This window comes from Eubalaena glacialis, chromosome 12, assembly GCF_028564815.1.
Source record: "Eubalaena glacialis isolate mEubGla1 chromosome 12, mEubGla1.1.hap2.+ XY, whole genome shotgun sequence".
NCBI lineage: Eukaryota > Metazoa > Chordata > Mammalia > Artiodactyla > Balaenidae > Eubalaena > Eubalaena glacialis.
This window is the reverse complement of record NC_083727.1, coordinates 93,650,258-93,672,310: the sequence shown is the minus strand read 5'-3', so window position 1 is coordinate 93,672,310 and position 22,053 is coordinate 93,650,258. Positions and strand designations below refer to the sequence as shown.

Below are 22,053 nucleotides of genomic sequence, written 5' to 3'. Positions count from 1 at the left end.
AAGCAGAAGGAAAAACCAAGCCCTATGCAAGTCTAAAGCAGGTTAATCAAAACGTTTGACACAAAACAATTCCAGGAACAAATACAATCAGTGTTCTTACTTTCAAAAAGAAGTTTAAAATCTCTACAGACTAGCAAAATAGAATCTCTGCTCCAAGAAGATTTCTCCAAAAGTGTCTTTGAGCAGAAGTCTCCCCATCCTTGGAAATGTTTCCGTTATAAGAAACCACACATGACAATTTCCTGTAGTCCTACACTCCTAAAGCTGAAAGGGAACTTAACAGTGATTTAGAGCAACCATCTCCCTGGGTAAATGAGAAATTAAAGCCACAGAAGTTAAATAACTGCCTCTGTTAAATAACAGAGGTCAGGATGGGACTTGAACTCGGGACTCTTAGTTCCGAGGTCAGATTTTTCCAGTATATCAAGTTGCTTGTGTCCTCTGGGCTAAAGATAAAGTTTCCCTCATCGTTACTGACCTGACTTAAAAGCAATGCTTTGGGACTGTAAGGGAGAAAAAACTGTTTTCTGAGTACTGCATGGGGCAGGGTCGGTGTAAATAAATATAAAATATTAATATCAAGAAATGAAAAAATAATTAAAATGTTTAACATCATACTATAATATTAACGACAACAGTAAATCACATTTTAGGCTCCGAGCAAAGGATTCATGATGACATTTGCACATCCTAGGTGACTAGTAGCCCTGAGGGGTAGATTATTACAGTTCCTTCTTCTAATGATATTTTGAGCACAGATCAGGAAGTATCACAAACCACATAGTAATATCTTTAAAATGGGGATAGTGTCTGTTGGGTTTAGGAAAGAAATGTATGCTATAGAAGGTGATAACCAATCAGGAATATTTGCCCTGTATTCCTTAGAGATCACTTATTAGAGAAAAAAAAAATAGGATTTTTCACCAAACATTTCCTTTAAAATGAGTACAATTTGGGGGATGTAGTGAAAAATATGAGAACAGTGTATATACTAATAACTATGTAATGTGAAGAAAAGTATGAAGTGTTCTGATAAAAACTGCCTCCGTTTTTATCCTACTGGCGAGAAGTTATATGTTGGGATTTTAATGCCTAAGGAAGAATATCAATAGAATGGTTACCTAACTAAAAAGACAGGTAATTCCCTGAGATGTGAAAATAATGATCATAAATGTGACTCTTTCAAGTGATTATGGAAAGAAAGAGAACCCTTAGCACTGACCCTGGCCCAGGGGTCAGTGGAAGCTTCCATCCCATTCACCCCCTGAGCTGTGGAATCCATGACTAATATAGCTATACACAAAGTTACCTTAATGAAGGGGAGGTGTCTAGTCTCTCGGGGACAGAACAATGCCAACTGAACAAATAATGGGCATTCCTGGCTGTCCAATTAATGAGAAACCAATAAGCACTGCCTTAAGAGGATAAACTTTGCTTTTCCACACTCCCTTCCGGATAGGGAGCACGGCAAGCATGGCAAAGCCAGGGAAAATCATAAAACTTAAAAATAATGCACTCTTGGACTTCCCTGGTGGCTCAGTGGTTAAGAATCCACCTGCCAATGCAGGGGACACGGGTTCGAACCCTGGTCTAGGAAGATCCCACATACCATGAAGCAACTAAGCCCATGCGCCACAACTACTGAGCCTGCAAGCCACAATTATTGAGCCCACGTGCCACAACTACTGAAGTCGCGTGCCTGGAGCACGTGCTCCGCAACAAGAGAAGCCACTGCAATAAGAAGCCTGCACACAGCAACAAAGACCCAATGCAGCCAAAAAAATAAATTAATTAATTTTAAAAAATAATAGTAATGCACTCTTTTAAAGTAAGTACATGCAAGTATTTATTGATAAAGTTGTTTTATGGGGAGATGGAATTAGGGAGTGGATCTCATTTTTCCCCACTATGCCTTAGTAGTGTGTCAAGAAAAATAAAGACCATAATGAAGCTCATAAATTTGTTTACTCCTTAGTATATTAAGCAATTGGCAACTTCATCGTACAACAAGTTCAATTTGATGTATTTGTTCAGTGTTCCTAAAAGAACCTTAGTTTGTCATGTGGCAAGTAATATCTCTGTTTCGTGTATAGAAAAGTAAAGAACAAAACCAAACTACAAAATAAGAGAGGATTAGAAAGAAAAACCCATGACTACCAGTTTCTTTTCTGTTCTTTTACCTAACTAAATAATAAGGAATGTGAGGCAAGCAGTGCAATGTAAAAAGGAAAAAACAAAGATGAACAAACTTTCACTATTACAGTCCTTAGAGACTGAAAAACAAGATGACACAATTATTCTGGAGAAATTTCCTTTTGTAAGTGGTGTTCCAAAAACCAAGTGTGATATACACTTAGAGAACAAAATGTTTAAAAAGTTTAGTTACTAATTACAATGATTCCAGGGCTAATTCCACCAGCTCATAGCGCAAGCCTTGAAGCGAAGCCCTTTTTTTAAAAGTCTATTTTGGTAGGCCGAAGTGAGTTTTCCAGATCATATTTAGCAAGACCAACCTTTATTTTTCTGCTTTAACGGCTAAATGGAAAAAAATCTATTTTTAAATATCAAGAACTGGCTTCCAAATTAATTCTTCCATTCTAAATAAGCGTGAGGCAGGCTTTATGAAGAACTTCCGTATTTACAAGTATCAGTGGGGCCTCTGACTTGCTGAATATCTTCCAGGAAGAGAAATCTGATACAAGTTACATTTCCTGAGAGTGAAGTGAGAGATGCTTGGAGTTTATAGTAAGTCATTTCTTGCCCAGCTGACATTCACCATCACCTGTCACGTTACAAGCAGTTTGGCTCGCAGGGCCTGAAGGGTTTGTCTGAAATGCCTTCACCCCGCCGCGGGGGGTTGGGGGAATGATGTCTGAGTTCCACAGTCACAGAGACTCTGAAATCTTAGCCTTTCTGTGTTTGTCGGGGGATTCAGCCACATAGGTTGCTAATGGGAAAACAAAGCTTGGATGGCTCTCTAATAATCTTATGCCTGTTACGATTAGTATTTGTTCATTGTGACGTTGTAAATGACTTCCCCTTGAAAATGAGCCCTCCTACTAGATGACATTCTGATAACAAAAATCGAGGATGGACCAGAGAAGCTGCTCTCCAGAAAGGTTTTTTCACTGTCCCCCACCCCCCAAAAAAGATAAAACAAATCCCGGGTCAAACCCCGCTCCACCCCCAAGAAGTCCTCTGAATTGTGAAGTGTCGTTCTGAGTCTGGGGGCTGGGCTTCTGCTTCAGGGTCAGCCCGGAGTCCCAGGTCACTACCCAAAGCTGTGATTGTCCCAATGGCATATACTCAGCTTTTTTTTTGTTTGTTTCTAGAATGGAACGTTATTGCTCCCACACCTTCACGCTTTTGAACATGGCTTTCTTGTGGTATAACTGATACACTCGGGTTTCTCTTCGGAGCCCAGAAATCTTTCACCTTTTACTTTCCCTTTTTATATGAATAAAGTTCTAACCCCTTAGCCTGGCACGTAAGGCCTTTCAGAACAGCACCTCAGCCACCCCTTCAGCTTCCTTCACCACCAGACAGTCTCTCCCCTCTGTGTACTAACCCCACGGGATTCCTCACCAGTCTGCAAATTACGTTGACCTTGAAAACCACCATGATGCCCCCTCCAACTACCACCTGGCAAATTTGTGCTTATCCTTCAAGCCTTTTTTCACATCCCCTATGAAGCTTTTCCTGGTTCCTGGAAGGGTTTGTCCATTCTTCCAGAGTTCATCAGACCTCATATCTAAAGATTGCTACAAATTCCATAATTCCCAGACAGAAATAACTAGGACACTGTCTTTATTTATTCTTAAATCCTCAGTGCCTGGCACATAGTGAGTATTCAATGTCATTTGGGAATTGAGTGAAATACTTTGTTAGAATTTCCTCTTTCATTGGCATCAAAGCTGAACTTAGAAATAATGGTGACTATATCATGAAATATTTTTTCCTACATAGCTCTCCTAAGCAAAGGGAATTTTATTTTCTTATCATGGGTAAATTAGAAGAGAGCCATTGTCTGTGAAGATAGTAGAGAGGATTGCCTAGTATCCGTATCGACGAGCTTTAGAGCCCCACAGAGGAAGGAGTGCCAAGAGTTAGTTGTTAAATACACTGTGAGAGGGAATTCCCTGGCGGTCCAGTGGTTAGGACTCAGCACTTTCACTGCCGTGGCCCGGGTTCAATCCCTAGTCGGGAAACTAAGATCTTGCAAGCTGCATGGCGCGGTCAAAAAAAAAAAAAAAAATTACACTGTGAGGCTCTGTACCCACGCAGCACTGCTTTGGAATCCACGGGATAGCTAGAGGGTCACTGAACCCATGCCACCACCCTCCAAAGCACACACACACAGAGCAACTTTGGCCTTGAAGGCTGAGGATAAGCCGCCTTGAGCAGAGGTTGGCTGGGTCCCAGGAAGAAGCGTTTTCATGGAGGGGACCCACAGCAAAGGCCGGGGTGACATGCACTGACAAGGAGATTAGGACACAAGAGCAGAAGCAAACTAAGTGAAATAAGCCAGACACAGAAGGACAAGAATTGTATGATTCCACTTATACGAGGTCCCTAGAAGAGTCAAATCACACAGACAGAAGGCAGAAGGGTGGTTGTCAGGGGCTGGTTGTAGTGTTGACCAAAATGAGGCAATGAACAAGGTACTACCGAGCTGATGTGAGTCACATACAATAACATAAGCAGCTTTATGGCTACCATGCTTATTTTCTGATTAGCCTTGATGGCTAAGTTGAAAGAATTGAAATGATAATAAATTAATGATTTATTAGCCGACACTATTCTTCTTGGATTCACAGACATTTCACAGTTTGTCAGTGAAATCATAATTGCATCTTCCTATCTGATTCCGTGTCTGAGAATGAGGATTAGACTATCCAATGCTATTTTATGAAACATGGAGTCCTGTCAAGCCACAAAAAAATCTGTAGAGTTGTTATAAAGCTATTCTTAAGCACTAGTATAACACAACATCATATATTACTACAGTCGATGCTCTGGTTAATTCATAAATTTAAGGTCATGCTTAAATTTGGGTTTACAACCATTATAAAAGCAGCACATTTGCCACCACTGAAGGTTAATAGCTAATTAATCCTCATAGCATTTTTATGGGGCAAATAAGATTAAAGACGACTGAAGTATGTGGTTCCATGCTTTCTTTCTTTTGTATATTCTGGAAACCTGCAGTGCACATTCCACAGATACATACATATAACCCGTACCCAAGCAAAACCTCTGCCGTCTCTTGTAAGATTTGATTCATAGGATAAAAAGACAAGTGAAGAGAGAAAAAAATGTAATATATAATCCAGCCATAGAAGTAGATTAATTAATGCCTGTCAAGCTGGCCTGAGTAATTATCAAAATAGGACACCTTAATTTTATTACTTTATGATGACATCTGCATTATTATGACTCCTGAGTAGGAGACTTAACTGGTACTTGACTTCTCTCAAGGTAAATGGCATCAGGACATTTTAAGATAAGATAATTTACATGTAATTAGCCATAATAAAAAAGAGATCGGCTGTATAACATTGAACTTATAGTCAGCAATGACATATTATTCACTTAAACATTTGTTAAGATGGTAGATATGTTGAGTGATGTTTCCAAAATAAAAGAAAATAACATAGATATGCATGTTGTAGAATCTATATACATAAGATCAATTACTGATACTTTTTACTTCTCCCTCCAAAATACTGAATTATATGAAATCTGAAGGAGGAAAATCACAACTTACTTAAAATTGTTGATAATATTAAATGTTTCCATAACTGTTAAATGAAACTACTGAACTGATAATATTTCATATTATGTTACATTTTAGAAGTATTGGAGGAGGTCATTGAGAGGATTTGCCCACCAATTGACCTGTGAGCTGGACCCGGGCAACCAGAGGTTCCAAACCCCCTCCCCTGTCCTTGGGATGTACTTTCTGCCCACCATTCCCACGTTAGGAGTTGTTTCAAGGATGCAGCCTTGAGAGAGTAATGTGTAGCTGAGACCGTCTGGACAGTGTACATGACTGACCCCCATTAAGGCCTCTACATAAACTTCTATGATTCCAGCGGGTGGGTGCAGAGATTTACTGCTCTCGCCGTGCCCAAGACAAGCCTTGTATGTACGTTCCCTTGCTCAGTAAACCTGCCACCTACCAATCTGGGGGGCTCTGTCTCTTTCTTCGGTCTGTCCTTGCCCTCTGTGTACAGGGGCCAATTTCAGGTTTTACCAGGGGAACTCCCGTGGTTATGAACAAACAAGTAGCCATTTCAACCTAAAGCAATTTATTATTGGAACATATTAACATCTCTTAATTTTCTAGAAAAATATAAAAGAGGTTCTTGTGATAGAGAAGTAAATATTTCCGTGCATTCTTAAAACTGCATAATACTCTTAAAATTCTTTTCTATCTAATATATAAAATTTGGCTAAATTGAATTAAAAAGAATGAAATGATGCCATTTGCAGCAACATGGATGGACCTAGACATTATCATACTAAATGAAGTCAGAAAAAGAAAGACAAATACCATACGATATCACTTATATGTGGAATCTAAAATATGACACAAATGAACATATCTACAAAAGAGAAACAGACTCACAGACATAGAGAACAGACTTGTGGTTGCCAAGGGGAAGGAGGGGTGAGGGAGGGATGGATTGGGAGTTTGGGGTGAGCAGATGCAAACTATTATATGTAGAATAGATAAACAACAAGATCCTTCTGTATAGCACAGGGAACAATATTCAATATCCTGTGATAAACCATAATGGAAAAGGATATGAAAAAGAATGTATATATGTATAATTGAATCACTCTGCTGTACAGCAGAAGTTAACACAACATTGTAAATCAACTATACTTCAAAAAAATAAATGTTAAAAAATAAAAATAAAATAAAACTTGGCTAAATTGTATGATTTTAAAATTTTAGGGCTTCCCTGGTGGTGCAGTGGTTAAGAATCCGCCTGCCGATGCAGGAGACATGGGTTCGAGCCCTGGTCCGGGAAGATCCCACATGCCGCGGAGCAACTAAGCCCGTGTGCCACAACTACTGAGCCCGTGCTCTAGAGCCCGTGAGCCACAACTACTGAGCCTGCGTGCTCAGAAAGTGTAGCTTTTCTGAGAGGAGCTGTGGGCTTTGAGTCCTGTAGCCTATGCTCGAATGATAGGAGGGACACAGCTCAGTTTCTTCTTGGGTCAAGGCAAGAGCAAAGTGTAGCTTTTCCTTGCACTGTGTATCTCTCCAGCAGGCTTCAGGAAGGCAAGATGAGACCTACACTTTTCCACCAGTGCAATCCCAGAGCTTAATAAAGTTCTCAGTCCATAGTAAGCTCAGTAGATGTTGAATAGAAGGGTGAGCTCTGGACTAGACTGAATTCATTTCAGTGACTTATTGAATGCTACCTCTTATTCACCCTAAGTGGAACAGAAAATTCCGGGAACCCCTAAAATACTTATATAGTAAGCCACAACTTTTATTTGTAATTGTTACAAGTTTTCAGTTAAAAACACAAAACTTAATAACAAAATTTTTAAGTATAATATCCAATGCTACTAAAGAAATTGGGTAATATGCAGAAGAGATGGATAAAACAATGATGGGACATAATTAGAAGTATATTACCAAGATCTCTAAAAATGAACTTGTAATTCTACTTTGAAAAAATCAATCTTGCGAATTTTTTTGGCTCAACAAATGTTTACTGAATGAAGGGACACGTGAAAAATAAACAAAGGAGGTGATGAGTAAGTGGTGAGTCTTAACTGGTCTCTCTAGCCAGAAAAACAGAGGGAGCAACTTTCCTGTATGTTGTAGTGTTATTTATAATAATAAAAAGCTGACGGTAGTGTGAAGGTCCATGTAGAAAAGACATGCCCACGGGGTGAATCATTCAACAGGAGCAAAGACCAGGGCTGATGATGCTGTGATACACACAACAGCTTTCCCCATATTTAGGAATATTTCCAAGGGAACTGTTAAGGTCCAGAGAACTTTTAAATCTCCTAAAAAATGCTATACATCTTCTAAATATTTAGAAGGATTGCTGAGCTTTATTATGTATTACAAAACACAAATGAAAAGGGCTTCTACCAGCTCTTTTCTTCCATGTAAAGCCATGAAACTAAAGAGCCCTTTGCTTCCAGAAAGCAACCACCAATTTAATGAAAGGGACAGAGAGACGACTCCTCTTCAATGGAGATTTATTCGTTTGTAACAAAAGCAAAGGGGACCATATCTATCAGCTATGCCACTGTTTCTAGCTACACTATCCAAGCTCATAAAATCTTAGTAATCTGTGTTGATTATTTTTTCGCACATAGTCTCATTTCCCCCCATTCTTGGGAACTGCTTCAGCTGCAAAAGCCACCCACTCACAGGTGTCATCCTAAATCAGAGACGCTACAGACTAGACTACAGACTACAGCCCTCCCTTCCCCCCTCTTTTCGCGAATGGGCCATAGCACGCCAATCTGCTGAACTCAACAGGGCCTCAGAAGCCTTCTCAACACAGTATTCCAGATAGACATAGAACCTGAGAGATAAGGCTCTTTACCATCCTTGAATTCAATAATAAATCAGGAATTCACTTTTCTGTGACATTTTAAATTTATTTATTCAACTACTAACACATTTTTATTTAAAAACCTGTTTATATACAAGCAACCAATGAAACATAAGAATTATGTTATACCAAGAAAATAAGGTGCTGCATACCATATGCATGTTCTGTGTATGTTTTCTCTCAAAACTTCACCATTTTGCCCTGATCATTGCCAAAAGACAATTTAAAGATAATCAGAGTATGATCATCTGGGATATTGCTCTCAATCTGTAGAGAAATAATTATTTCTTTCACATAACCAGAGATACTTGTAGATACAAGAAGCTGAGAAAATTTCCTCTAAAAATATGCTAATTCTAGAAAACTGGTTAGCATGCCACCCAGAATCTTTTAAAGCACCCAAATACTTACCATTTGCTATCCTAAGGAATACTAAAGAATGGACATGAAGAGAAAAGAAAACCAAACATAGAAACCTTGTCAGATGTTCCCTGAGCCTGTGCCACCTTTTGGGTACAACAGTGTTGATCTGAAGGACCCTTGCAAGAGCTGCCTTTGGGTCCTCACATTAAGCCAGGCTCAAGGCACTAAGTGTGCCCAGTGGGTATCTGACCAACAACTCATGAGATCTCTCCCCTCGTAAACCTCACCTGGAAGGTGCCAGAACAATAAAAACAAGCTCAGGCACAGAAAGAGTCCCAATTTCCATATAAACTAGCATCTGCCTTTTCCCATGCTGATTCTGCAAGATGGCTCATTTACAAATATATAAATAGCTGCAACTTTACTCCAGTCTCATTGAAAAATCAGAATGGCATCATGTGAGAGAAGCATCCTAGCATCCTTGGCTCACGGAGCGAAATGTAAGTGGAGCTGGGCCAAGCTACTTGACACTCGCTAGTCAGCTTAACCAGATCCCCTCCAGTTTCCTGCAGTGGAGGGACCGGGTTCTGCTGACAGAGCCTGAGACTTCATGTACATCAATTGCCCGGCAGTCGCACCGTGATTTAGAGCCAGAGGTCGGAAAATAAATTTCAAGTAGTAACTAATATTTATTATCATACGTATTCAAAAGAGAATGGCAATGTCTAAATGTGGCAGGAAGTTTTCCAATGTAGCTACTTAAAATTCACTACATCTTCTTATACACAAGCTCAATGAATTTTCAAAGATTGTCTCTCCAGTACTCTGGCCACTTGGCCAGACTTAGAGGGGTTTAAATCATCAGGAAAAGGGAGAGAGAGAAAATGCATTTTAATTTTTGGAAGGGAATTTATTGCCTTGCTTAAATTCATTAATTAAAGTTATCTACTGGTAGTTAAGAAACATGTAAACCAATATATATGAAATATAGATGAGATACATATTGACTTTTCTTTGCTGCATATGAATACCCAAATAGGAAGCTGTCAAGCCCTGAGGGTTTAATGCCTGCATGTGAAGCCACCTTCAGGCTTAAGACGCCTACAATAGCATAGGTCTGTACAGTGACATCTGCTGAAGTTCTCCACCAGACAAATCGCCCATTACATCCCCTGGTATCAAATTACCCTCTTCCTTAGCCCTCTGATTTCTTAGCAATTACTGAGCAGTTTACTTTTAAGGAACCATAGCATTAAACTAAAAGTATCTAAAGTATCACAAAATAGAAAGTTTAAAAGAAACTTTGCTCAGGGAGTTAGGAACTTGGTTTATACAGTGCATCTGAGGATAGGCAACGAGATAATTAATGCTATTTCCCTTTGAGAATTTCAATGCTGAGATTCTCAACAACCCTGTCTGGTAACTTAAATATTAGAATACCCATCAGGAAGTGAAAACATCCACGTATGTTTTCACACAAAAACATCTGTGTTGCATATTCAACCAAACAGAATTTGACGCTTTATTCATTGCAGTGTATTCACACCCTGGAATGTTCATCTTGGACTCAAAGGCTGAATATCAGGACCATATATGCTATATTTGCCTGCCTGATGACTCAACCTTTCTGAATTACTATTGATCCATCCTCCAATTACATATAGCCAACCATATGGGGAATTATTATTGCCTTGTATAATTGCTGACAAATTGTCAGTATTTAAATGTCAAGTCATTCTTCTTAATCTCATATTTATCAGAAAAAAAGTATAGTAAAGATAACAAACCAACAATAAAAAAAAACCCTTCAGTAAATTCATTTTGAAATGAAATGAGTAACAAGACCCAAAACAAAGCTTTTCTTTACTATATACTCTATACAATATATAAAATGAATATATAATAAGGGCTAAGTTCTTTTATTTTAATTTACCATGGAGCTTATCTATATGCATGAAGCATGTGGAAATAAATATAATAAATATCACTCTTTTGTCTCTAAGTCTACATTGTGTCTTATGTTTAAAATTCACATTTTAAAATCTAATTTTGGTTATGTCTATTTAAACATAAATAATATTTCTTCAAAAACAAATTTACTTACTATTCTCTAAAGATTATGCCTCTATCTATACATGTAAATTTACGCTATAGAACAAGATCAGTTTGTAAAGATTACTAAAAACCACAAAGAATCAAACAACACATTTACCACAGCATTCAAGTGATTGTGTTACTGTCAACAAGACTTTTTATTTTTAAACAAATTATTTGGAATCTCTTTAGAAAGTAGTTTATGTTGTATTATTAAAATGTAAAGAAAGGGCTTCCCTGGTGGCGCAGTGGTTAAGAATCCACCTGCCAATGCAGGGGACATGGGTTTGATCCCTGGCCCAGGAAGATCTCACATGCCATGGAGCAACTAAGCCCATGCGCCACAACTACTGAGCCCACGAGCCACAACTACTGAAGCCCACGCACCTAGAGCCCGTGCTCCACAACAAGAGAAGCAACCGCACTGAGAAGTCCTTGCACCGCAATGAAGAGTAGCCCCTGCTCGCCGCAACTAGAGAAAGCCCGCGTGCAGCAATGAAGACCCAACGCAGCCAAAAATAAATAAATTAAATAAAAATAAATAAATTTTTTTAAAATGTAAAGAAAAATTATTATTTTACTTACATGGTGTCTCTAATAAGAAGTGAACTTCCCAATTTGAAACAAGTTTTATCACCTTCACAAAACACACGTCTCAGAGAAAAGCGCTCTCCTAGGTCAAAACCTGAGAAATGTGACAAATGACTTAATCCAGCAGTTTTATTAAATTTAGTAAATTCACAGAGATACCGACTTTTAAATAGGATTTTTTGTAGTCCTTATCTGTAGACTGACTTATTTCAAGTTAAATCTGCTCTTTATGGGATCAGCAAAATTTCTTGATTCCTTTTCCCTCTGTTTAGGATATAGGAGGATGAAATATATGTCAAAAGATTCAAGTATTAATTTTCTTTGACCTAGGAATTATTCTAAATAAGTAATGAGAGTAGTTTATTGTAGCAGTTCTGATAGCTAAAGACAGAAAATTAGTTAAGTAAAAAATACTACAGCCATTCAATTGAAATCTAAGCAGCCTTTTAAAAGAAATTGTGCTTTAGAAAAATATATGTTGATGTGGGGAAATGCTCGGATTTCAAATGCAGTATATGTATTATGATTACGTGTGCATATGTGGGTGGGGGAAGGGTGGGAGAGAAAACGGAGGATGAAAGGAAAAAAGAGAAAGAGAAAGATAAGAATGTTACAAAAAGGGAATCATGACTGTATTTGGGTAGTGAGATCTTCTTTCTCATACATTTTCTTTTCTTTTTTTTCAAATTTTCTACAATGGATACAACTTTTAAAATTTTAAATAACTTTTGTTCTCCAAGAGGTTGAGTTGTTGGTGGTCCTAGGTTAAATGACATAGAATTCTGCGCTCAGAAATTTTTGTACATCATTTGACTTCTTTGCTTTTAATTTTTTAATATTGGTGTTATCTTAAATTACAATGTGAAGGAGTCACCTACAATACACTACGTGTTTGGTGATAATTTTACACAAAAATGTTTCTTTATGAAGAACTGTAATGCTTACCTGAAACTTCAACTTCATCTCTGTAGTCTGGTGTAAACTGGTGTCCCTCTTTCCTCAGTATAGGACATTGTTTTTCTATTAAAAGAAAAAAGGTATTGAGAATTTTCACTACATTGTCTATAATTTTTTTCAAATAAATTTGAATCATACGATACAATCAGAAATGTAAGATAAAATGGAAAGAAATTAAACCGCTTTATTAAATTTCTTTTAAATAAGGATAAGAGTATTACCCACCTCACAGTGTGTTCGTGAGGAATACACATGGTTATGTATGTGAAGTCCGTAGTACACAGGGAACGCTTGTCAGCGTTAGCTACTGTTTGCTCTCATGTTCTAATTGTCGCTCTATACTTGACATTAGGAAATTAGCTAGCTTTAATATCATTAAATTTTCATATTCAAAGTATATTCTAATGTTAGAAGAAGTGACCTACTACTATTTTCACACACCTTGGATTCAGGTTTAGGTATTAGTGATATTAAACTTTAGTGCAGAAGGAGACTGCACTGGACTGAATGTATCCCTCCCTAAATTCATATGCTGAGGTCTTAATCCCCAGTGTGGTGGTATCTGGAGATGGGGCTTTTGGGAGGGAATCAGGTTTGCATGAGACCATAGGCGTGGAGCCCTGGTGATGGGATGGATGTCCTTACAAAAGGGTGGAGGAACAGGAGCTCTTTCTCTCTCTCTGCCTTGTGAGGAAACCAGGAAGAGGGTTCTCATCAGAACTTGGTCAGGCTGGCAGCCTGATCTCGGACTTCTTAGCCTCCAGAACTGTGAGACATAAAAGTCTGTAGTTTAAGCCTCCAAGCCTATGGTATTCTTGTTAGAGCAGCCTGAACTAAGTTATTAAAATAAAACTAAAAAGAAAAAGTAAAGACCTCTGCCATACCAAAGTGGCCTATAATGAAAAATAAATGAGATAAAAATCATTGAGAAAGTATTAATTATATGCTAAGGCAATTAACGATGTTCAAAGAAATAAAAGGTAAAGTTTGCCTCCACTTACAGTGAATTTACATATTCACTGCACCAGGACACAGTAATATAGTAATGTACATACATACACTAATTTCTTATTATCTAGGGTTTGTTTAAATTTAATTCAGGCTAGATTCTAGGAAATTAATAGCCAATCCAGACAAAATTGCAGCTAGTTTTTATAATATGCCAACTGTACAACTGGACAGTTCTTAAGCTAAATTGATGAACTATTTTGGCATCATGCGATCACAACCTTAGTTTTCTAAAATGTCTAAAATTCATGTTTGGGTATAATGACCTCAAAGTTTTTATGACAGAGAGGAGACAAACTGCTGAAAACCAAACTGATCTCCTGCTCTATGGAAAGTGGAAACTATCAGTTCTCCTGGTCAAATGCTCAGCCTCTCAGCCCTTCATTTAACAAATGCATCAAAGACTTCAAGGGTGGTGACAGGGCATCAGCTTAATATATTTAACCAGAAGAATAAATCAGATTATAAATAGTGCTACCACTTAGATTTAAAAGCTGCAATCCACACAATTAAAATATATAGCACTGAATATTTTAGAGATTACTTAGTTACTTTGGAAATTTCCTGTCTCAGAGATCTTAACATGATTGCAGGTCCTAAATAATAATAAAATTGGGTCTTTTGTAAACACTACCAATTTTTTGAGAAAATTGAAATCATACCCATTTTTTATCTGAGTTCATCATCATCTTTATAAAAACCAAGCATCTCATCAAGATCTCTGCACTGAAAACTAAAGAATGTTGCAGAGAGAAATTAAAGTCTTAAATGACTGAGTGGATTAACCAAGTATTTAGACTGGAAGACTTGGTATTGTTAAGATGTCAATTCTCAATTTTATATCTAGACGTAGTGCAATAACAATTAAAATCCCAACAGGTTGTGTGTGTGTGTGTCTGTGTCTGTGTCTGAGAAAACTGCCAAGCTGATTCTCAAATTTAAGGTGAACTCCAAACAAACTAGAACAGCTAAGGCAAAGCTAAAGAAGAACAAGCCTGAGAACATGTACTGTTGGACACCAGGGATTTTTATAATGTGATTTTGGTGCACATATAAATAGATTAATGGGACAGAGAGTCCAAACACAGACCTGTGCACATGTGGTCTCCTTATTTACCACAAAAGGGCCACTGCAGTTCGATGGGAAAAGGATGGTCTTTTCAGTCAGTGATTCTGGATCAACTGAATGTCCATGTAGAAAAACACTGGGGGCTTCCCTGGTGGCGCAGTGGTTGAGAATCTGCCTGCCAATGCAGGGGACACGGGTTCGAGCCCTGGTCTGGGAAGATCCCACGTGCCGCGGAGCAACTGGGCCCGTGAGCCGCAACTACTGAGCCTGCGCGTCTGGAGCCTGTGCTCCACAACAAGAGAGGCCGCGATAGTGAGAGGCCCGCGCACCGCGATGAAGAGTGGACCCCGCTTGCCGCAACTAGAGAAAGCCCTCACACAGAAACGAAGACCCAACACAGCCATAAATAAATAAATAAACAAATACTTTTAAAAAAAGAAAAACACTGAACTGTAACCCTTACCTCAAACCACGCACAGAAATTAATCAGAGATGATCTTAGACCTGAATACGAAAGGTAAAACAATAACGAACTACAGAAAAACATAAAATCTTCATGAACTGAGGGGAGCAAATATTTCTTGATAGGGACACAGAAAACATGAAAGGTTGATAAACTGGACTTCATTAAAATCTTAATAATCACAAGACAACATTAAAAGAGTGAAAAGGCTAGCCACAGACTCTTACGATACGTATATCCAAGAAAGCATCATATCCAGAACATACAAAGAATTCTCACCAATCAATGAGGAAACGATTGAAAACCCTATTTTGAAAATGTGCCAAAAAACTAAGCACTTCACAAAAGAGAATATCCAAAATGCCAACCCGCATATGAAATAGTGCTTAACATCATCAGTGATCAGGGAAATGCAAAGTAAAACCACAATGATATACCACTAAATGGCCAAAAATGAAAGAACTGACAGCCTCAAATACTGATGAGGATGTGGAGCAAAAGGAAGACTCCTCTACGTTGCTCGTGGGCGTGAAAATCAGTACAACCATTTTAGGAAATTGTTTGGCAGCATCTCCTAAAGCTAAATATTCATGAACTCTATGACCTGGAAATTCAATGACCCAAGAGAAATGAGTACAAAAATGGTGTAAATGGCTCTTTTAGAAGAGAATATTCCTCGCAGCATAACTCGTAATAATCTAAAACTGGAATCAACCCAAATGTCCATTGACAAGAGGATAAATGAACAAATTGTGGTAAATACAATGAAAAAGTATAGAAAAAAGGATGAACTACTGCTACATGCAATGACCTGGATGAATCTCAGAGATACAATGTTAAGTGGAAAAAAATACCATTCCACAAAGAACACAAACTGCAGAATTCCATTTATATGAAGTTCAAGAGATTGCATGACTGATCTATGTCAGAGTACTGATTAGCTTGGTGGGGTGTCAACTGGGAATAGTTACAGGAAAGCCTTCTGGGGTTATGGAAAGTTCTATATTTGGATCTGAGTGGCAGTTTCACAGATGTGTAAATACATATGCAAAAATTCATTACACTGTGCACCTAAGATTTGTGGACCTCGGTGTGTGTCATACAAAACAGCATGTCTGTGAGAAAACACTTTAAGCTAAAAATAATTTTTGCAAAACAAAACACCAAAATTCTGATCAAGTTTTTACAATGACTTTGAATGACTATATGACTGTAGAAAATGAGGTTAACTTTAAATTCTTCACAACATATATAGGGAAACCCCAATAGATGATTGGCAAAGCAAATATCCAGACTGCGGAAGGAACTTCCTACTGTGACACTTCGGTAATGAGTGGAAGCTATGTTAGCTTATTGCCAAGTTGGAAACAGTACATATCTTATTTAAATTCTTCTGAGGATCTAATGAATATATGATGATGTCAAAGTAATAAACCTGTCACTTTGAAGTGAAGAAAATTGAACATTTCCAGCAATATTTATGAAAGTATTTCTTCACTAAAGTCTTTATGAAAATCAAATACAGCTTTATATCTCTAGAATATGTGCTCTGTTATGAAAAACTGAACAAAACAAATGAAAACTAAATGTTAATTTAAGTGAAGTAAGTCAGACAAAGACAAATATCATGATATCACTTTATATGTGGAATCTAAAAAATGATACAAATGAACTTATTTACAAAACAGAAATAGACTCACAGACATAGAAAAACGAACTTACGGTTACCAACGGGGAAACGGTGGGAGGGATAAATTAGAAGTTTGGGATTAACATATGCACACTACTATATATTTAATAGGTAAACAGCAAGGACCTACTAGATAGCACAGGGAGCTATACTCAATATCTTGTAATAACCTATAATGGAAAAGAATCTGAAAAAGAATATATATATATTCAATTTTAACTCAATTTTATTCAACTTCAACTTAAAGTTTAAAAAAACAACTAAATGTTAATTCTTTGGGGTAAGACTCAAGGCACAATAAGCTGAATGCATGAGTCTCATGGTCCATTGCATAAAAATGGCAACACAGTAGAAGTGGCTATTAAAAGTTGGATATGTTAATTTCTTTAAGCATTGACACTTGCATTTTAATATAAAGTAAAGCATACTTTTTGCGTAAATGTGCGTGTTATCTTGAAGAACTACTGATAAGACCCAAATATCCAAGCATCCTGTCAGGTGGACAGGAGAATCCCGGCAGCAGTGTCATTTCAAAGGCTCTTGGGAACCTTTCAAAAGTAATTATTAAAACTTCACCACAAAAGATGCACTACTTAGGGGCCCTTAATCAACAGACCTTTTGAAACATAAATGCAGAAGTTTTTGACAAATTCATGCTAAGATGCTGTCAGTGATTTTCAGACCCACTTTCCTCCTGACTTAGCTTGAAGGATCTGGGCAGCTTATAGGGTTGGAAGGATATTGAAAGGGGGTAAAGGAACCAGAAAAGAAGACAACTAGGTCAGATTTGGGGAAGATTATCTAGATTTTATCTAGATTATCTACAAAAAATTACATACATTTTACAAATGTGTGTAATTACATACATTTTACCAATGTATGTAATTACATACATTTTACCCTTCTCTCCCTCTAAAAATTAGAAACCTGAGGACCTAAGAACAGATCATTCAAGAGAACTTATGTGATTTTCCCCCAGATCACATAGTAACTCAATGGCTAAGCTGAAATAAAACTCATTTCCCATAGTCCAGCTTTTTTCTCTATACTGAACATCCTTCTCAAAAACATGTTCTAAACAAAATAATAGAATACCTATGATACTCTCCTCATTCTTTAGTGGAAATATACTTTGTCCCCACTCTCAGTTTGAAACACGTGCTTTAAAAAAATCACTTGTTCCCTTAATCTCTAAATGCTTATGCTTGTTTTCACCTGCTGACTGGGCCTCCTATTATATTGTTAAGCATTCTAGTCTGGAGATTAGATCACATGTATTTTAAAACATATTTTTCCCATCATTGTTCTGGTCTTTCTATACCCACTCATATATAAAAGTCTTCAGTTTAATCACGGAAGGCATGTTCAATTCCTTCTTTCTCCTCTCAAATAGCTAAAAAGCCCAGAACAGTTAAATCCATTCTTTTAATTTTCCGTTTTTTCCCTGCTGATTGAATACCTAAAAGATGTGTGTATTTTGCCGATGCTCATACAGAAAACGGACCAGTTACTCTCTGTGGCCCCAGAGGCCTCTGGCCTTAGGAAAAACCAGGAGTGAAGTCATTCCTTGCGCACCACAAAGACAAGGGGAAAAGTCAAAATTAGAGGCATCCTGAAAAATAAATGTATACATGTTCTATTACACCTTTACAATTTGTAGAGGGTTCTTAGCATTACTTAAGCTATTAATATACCACTTTACTGATTGCAAAGAAAGGAAATATATCATTTGTCTAGTGGATATATAATTTATATTTTAACTTTTCTAAGTGTACATGTTTCCACACATTTGTACTTAAATGTATCATGAATAACTCAGTATTACAATATTAAACTACCTGTGAATTAAGGCTTGTTGAGAGGTCTTTAGGGAAGATATGTGACTGAAAGATATAAATTCAGAAGCCTACCTGTTGGTAGTCCTAGAGGGCAAGGTTTTAGCATCTCCCTAGAGGTCTCAAAGGGCAGCGTCTACTGCTCTGGTGAATTTTACCAGAGTCCAAGGTCTAGCCTTTGAACTTGCAGGCTCAGAAATCAGATGCTGACAACACATAAAGCACAGTTGCATTTCTGAGGAGCACGTGACCCCTCTCCTCCTCCTCCTTACTCACTGGACTCCAGTCTCCCGCTCTTTCTCGTTGTTTCTCCTACACGCTGAGCACGCCCCTGCCTCGGGGCCTAGGCATGTGCTGCTTTCCAGGTGATCATGTGCTTCACTCTCTCACTACCTTCCTGTCTCTGCTTAACTGCCCCCCCATGAGGTCAGCCTTCCCTGACCGCCCTCTAAATAATGAAGCAGCCTCTCCTCCCTTCATACCATGTAGGATTGCCAAATACAGCAAATAAAAACACAGGTGCCCAATGAAATTTGAATGTCAGATAAAGAACAAAAATATTTTTAGTATACGTATTTCTGATGCAATATATGGAGCATACCTATACTAAAATGTTTTCATTATTTGTCCCACTTCAGACTTAACTGGGTGGCCGGTATTTCATCTGGCAACCTCACCCACATGCTCATAGTCTTGGAGGCCAGATAGGGTGGTAACTTAAAGAGGTGACACTGAAGATGGACAAAGGGGAAGGAACTGAGACACAAGAATGAACAGGACGGGGACTTTGCTGGTGGCGCAGTGGTTAAGAATCTGCCTGCCAATGCAGGGGACACGGGTTCGATCCCTGGTCCGGGAAGATCCCACGTGCCACGGAGCAACTAAGCCCGTGCACCACAACTACTGAAGCCCGCACGCCTAGAGCCCGTGCTCCACAACAAGAGAAGCCACCACAATGAGAAGCCCATGCACCGCAACGAAGAGTAGCCCCCGCTCGCCGCAACTAGAGAAAGCCCACACCCAGCAACAAAGACCCAGCGCAGCCAAAAATAAATAAATAAAATAAATTTTAAAAGAATTTCTTGTAAAAAAAAAAAAAGAATCAACAGGACATGATAACAGACTGAACGTAGGGAGGAGGGGGAGCTGCCTTGCTCAGCTGGGTAACAGGTGAGTTTACTGAAATGAATCCCACTAGAGGAAGAAAAGGAGATTTGACGAGGAGTGAATTCAGCTGCGGTGGAAAAGAGACGGAGTTAGAAATGTCAAGTTCAAGGTGCCATTAGGAAATACGGGTATGGAACGCAAAAGGGGGGCGGGCTGTGAGGTAAATTTGGGAGTGATTGACATACAAACCATACTTAAAGCCACAGGGATGGATGGCATTACACAGGAGGTAAGGCCTGAAGGGAAGAAGGGCAACAGCTATCTCCTGAGAAATTGCAATATTTCTCTCTCTTGTCCATTTCACCTGCTTTATTTTTTCTATTTCTTCATGTCCTCTGGTGTCCACATAGCATATTATGGAATTATTATTACCTGTAAAATCACAGTTAAATCTGCCTAGTTTCACAGGCGTTCTATTTATCACTCTTTTTTTAATCGAGGTATATCTGATGTACAATATTATATGTTTCAGGTGTACAACATAGTGATTCAAAAATTTTAAAGGTTATACTCCATTTATAGTTATTATAAAATATTGGCTGTATTCCCTGTATTGTACAGTATATCCTTGTAGTTTATTTATTTTATACATAATAATTTGTATCTCTTAATCCCCTACCCCTATCCTGCCCCTCCCCTTCCCTCTCCCCACTGGTAACCACTAGTTTGTTCTCTACATCTGTGAGTCTGTTTCTTTTTTGTTATATTCACTAGTTCATTTTATTTTTTAGTTCCACATATAAGCGATAACCTACAGTATTTTTCTTTCTCTGACTTATTTCACACGGCATAACACCCTCCAAGTCTCTCCATGTTGCTGCAAATGGCAAAATTTCATTCTTTTTTATGGCTGAGTAATTATCCATTGTATATATACACATCTTCTTTGTCCATTCATCTGTTGATGGACATCTAGGTTGCTTCCATATCTTGGCTATTGTAAATAGCGCTGCTGTGAATACTGGGGTGCATGTATCTTTTCAGACCAGTGTTTTTGTTTCTTTCGGGATATATATCCAGGAGTGAGATTGCTGGGTCATGTAGTAATTCTATTTTTAGTTTTTTGAGGAACCTCCATACTGTTCTCCACAGTGACTGCACCAATTTACATTCCCATCAACAGTGCACGAGGTTCCCTTTTCTCCGCATCCTCTCCAGCATTTGTTATTTGTGGTCTTTTTGATCATGGCCACTCTGACAGGTATCTATCTTGTTTTCTTACATGCATTAGGAAAATTGTTTTCTTTACCTTTAGTGACAAAACTCATGACACAACATTTGTCTCAAGATCAGGTTTGGGGAAGTTGAAGAGCAGTAATTTACCACAGACATAGAACTTGTTTGTTTTCTTTTCATAAATGGATCCAAATAACAGCCTTTAGGTGTTTTGCTTTTTTTTTTTAAAGGCTGAAAGACTTCCCATTGACAGAGGCCTTTCATTTAATTGTTACTAGTTGCCCTAGGGACCCCTGTACACTTCATACTTTGCTAATACATCTGATGAAGGATTACAGAGTATCCTAGGTTGGGAGAAAAACAATGGTTAACAATAAGAGGTTAGCACATTGGACCAGAATATAACAAAAAAATATGGAAAAGTGACCAAACGAGAAAAAAATGGGAACACAGCTATTTTAACAAAGAGGTAACGAGGGATCACAGAACCTTCACTGCTAACTTTTTATCCAAAACCGTTCCCCCAGAGGAGTATACCAGGTTAGGAGCTATAATCTTTATTTAATAATTGTGAAGCTTTCCTGCACTTTAAAAATTTAGGAGTTACAAAGTACATTTATCAGCAGTAGGACTCTCACCTGGTACCATACTGAACATGAGGAATTCTTTAAAACACAAAATAAAATTCTCTGTATAATAGCATACTTCTACTCTGAGTTTAAGAGTGCAGCGTGCGTCAATTAGTAAAAGCCAAATTTCAGAAGAATAGTTTTTCCTTATAATCAATAGAAAACTAGTTTAAAAGGGTGTATGTGTATAGTTTGGGGCCTAAGTTTATAATCAATTCCATCAAGACACTTAACCTGAAGTTTTACCATAAGTGAAAGGGATGGCATTCTATTATCTCTTTATTGAGTCTGGCTTTTTTTGCTGCTCTTTCTTACCTTATTTTCTGTTTTTATTACTTTTGATGGTAACTCAGTACTTTTGCCTTAGAACAGATTAAGGGAAATGCAGGAGAAAGAGGAACCATTATGAGACAT

General features: G+C 38.0%; 1 protein-coding gene across 1 annotated transcript in view; it reads right to left on the bottom strand.

The window, feature by feature from the left end:
* The window catches only part of COL19A1 (collagen type XIX alpha 1 chain), a 322,067-nt gene that overhangs the window by 284,631 nt on the left and 15,383 nt on the right, over positions 1-22,053 (bottom strand). The window contains exons 3-4 of the mRNA XM_061207711.1: positions 12,591-12,665; positions 11,640-11,739 (exon numbers count right to left, since the gene is read on the bottom strand). Of these exons, the coding sequence (XP_061063694.1) occupies positions 11,640-11,739; positions 12,591-12,665 (175 nt within the window). The remainder of the gene's footprint in view (positions 1-11,639; positions 11,740-12,590; positions 12,666-22,053) is intronic.